Source organism: Echinops telfairi, unplaced genomic scaffold, assembly GCF_000313985.2.
Source record: "Echinops telfairi isolate 266 unplaced genomic scaffold, ASM31398v2 ScPeMD7_7468;HRSCAF=8506_0, whole genome shotgun sequence".
In the NCBI taxonomy this organism is placed as follows: Eukaryota; Metazoa; Chordata; class Mammalia; order Afrosoricida; family Tenrecidae; genus Echinops; species Echinops telfairi.
Genome location: NW_022111369.1, coordinates 36,417,209 through 36,418,983, shown reverse-complemented (window position 1 = coordinate 36,418,983; position 1,775 = coordinate 36,417,209). Strand labels below are relative to the sequence as shown.

Below are 1,775 nucleotides of genomic sequence, written 5' to 3'. Positions count from 1 at the left end.
TCCTCTGGTCTAGCCAGACTTGCAAGGTCGAATTCGAGTATGGTATGAAATTTTAACATGTGAAATCACTTAACTAAAAATGAGAACCAGAAATCCAGTAGGTCATACAAGTACTCCTATAGCGTGACATTTCATAAACAGGACTGGATATAAGGTAATTAACTAATTGTGGAAAACATGCTGATAATTGCTGTATGTAATGGATGGGAAGTCAATACAATGAACATGGCACTGGAACACAGAGCTGGCTGAAGAGAGGGGCCGCTTGCTCAGCTTCTTGGCACATTTTTGTTTATCCTGGCATTCTTTTATTCTTTTGTTTATTCTTGGAGGCTGTTACCTGGGATAGTCTCAAAAATGCAAGATTAAGCCAAAGGTTAAGAAAGAAGAGATTATGGTGAATGTATAGACAGAAAGACAAAGAAGCAACATTGAAGTTCTGATTTCTTATTCTGTTGATCCATTTCTTTGTTTGTTTGCGCATTCTTTTAAAAAATATTGGGGATTAACTATGTGCTCGGCACTGGGCAGGACATTGGATAAGTAATGATGAGCCAATACAAATATGATCTCCACCCTCAGGGAGTTTACAGGCAAATGGAAGCCACACAACATTAAATGATGTCATAAACGTACACAAAACAGTGACTGTGTTAATACCTGGTGGAGAAGCCAAAAGACAATTTACCTGGATTTGACTGAAAGGGGAAAAGTCTCTTGAGGAAATTATATCTGAAGAAGGAAAATCGTTCCTTTTGTATGCTATGTGAATTATATGCCAATAAGACTATTTAAAAACATTGCTGACAGAAGGAGGAGTGTATATACAAAAGAAGGGCCATGATTCACATAAGGAAGTAAGAGGAACTCAGTATGCCTTGGGCAGAGGGACAGAGAGACAGACAACAAGGAAGAGTATGGCTTAAGGCCTTCCAGATGGGAATGGTTTGGCCTTTAGCCTGACCACAATGTGAAGCTGTAATATTTTAAGCAAAGAGAAGACAAAGACCACACAGTAGAGATGTCAAGACAGATACGGCCAGACCAGTCAGGAGTCTCATACACAGTGTTGAAATGTAGACGGAAAAAGCATTCAAGAGTTATAAGCAAGTCCTTTCACCTCCAGTTAAACGCCTGTTTCATAATGCAACCTTTAATACTGACAAGTTCTGGGGAGGAGAGGAGCCAGTCAGGGTGCAGTGTAGCAATGATGAAGCATACAACTTTCCTCTAACTCTTAAATGCTTCCTCCCCACCACTATCATGATCCCAATTCTACCTTACAAATCCAAGTGAGTGAGTGAGGCAGTGAGAGTGAGTCAGTGAGTCAGTGAGTCAGTGAGGCAGTGAGAGTGAGTCAGTGAGTGAGTGAGGCAGTGAGTGAGACAGTGAGTGAGTCAAGACTCCACATTTAACTAAGCAAAATATGAGAGGAAATACACACAGGATCTGTGGCTGAAGAGAGGCAGCGCTGAATAAGATCCTCAAAGGTGGTCTTTAGAATGAGGTGCTCCTCTGGAATGGGTTTCTTGGTAATTTTCTCTGTTGGCAAAGATTGTACATGCTGGAAGAAATAAGAGCATCATAAAATCAGAAATGACAAGATACAACCTATACATAAAAGCTCTCAAAGTATGTGATTAAACAGAAACTAAATGACTGACAGATGGACTATTCAAAACCCTATGGAAATTTTTTTCTTTTTTTTTTTCTAAACATTTTATTAGGGGCTCATACAACTGTTATCGCAATCCATACACACATCAATTGTGTAA

General features: G+C 39.6%; 1 protein-coding gene across 10 annotated transcripts in view; it reads right to left on the bottom strand.

Annotated features, from left to right (window-relative positions):
• SEC31A (SEC31 homolog A, COPII coat complex component) overlaps positions 1-1,775 on the bottom strand; it is an 81,652-nt gene that overhangs the window by 9,976 nt on the left and 69,901 nt on the right. For all 10 annotated transcript variants that reach the window (XM_045284019.1, XM_045284020.1, XM_045284022.1 and 7 more), the window contains one exon: positions 1,445-1,564. In XM_045284019.1, the coding sequence (XP_045139954.1) occupies positions 1,445-1,564 (120 nt within the window). The remainder of the gene's footprint in view (positions 1-1,444; positions 1,565-1,775) is intronic.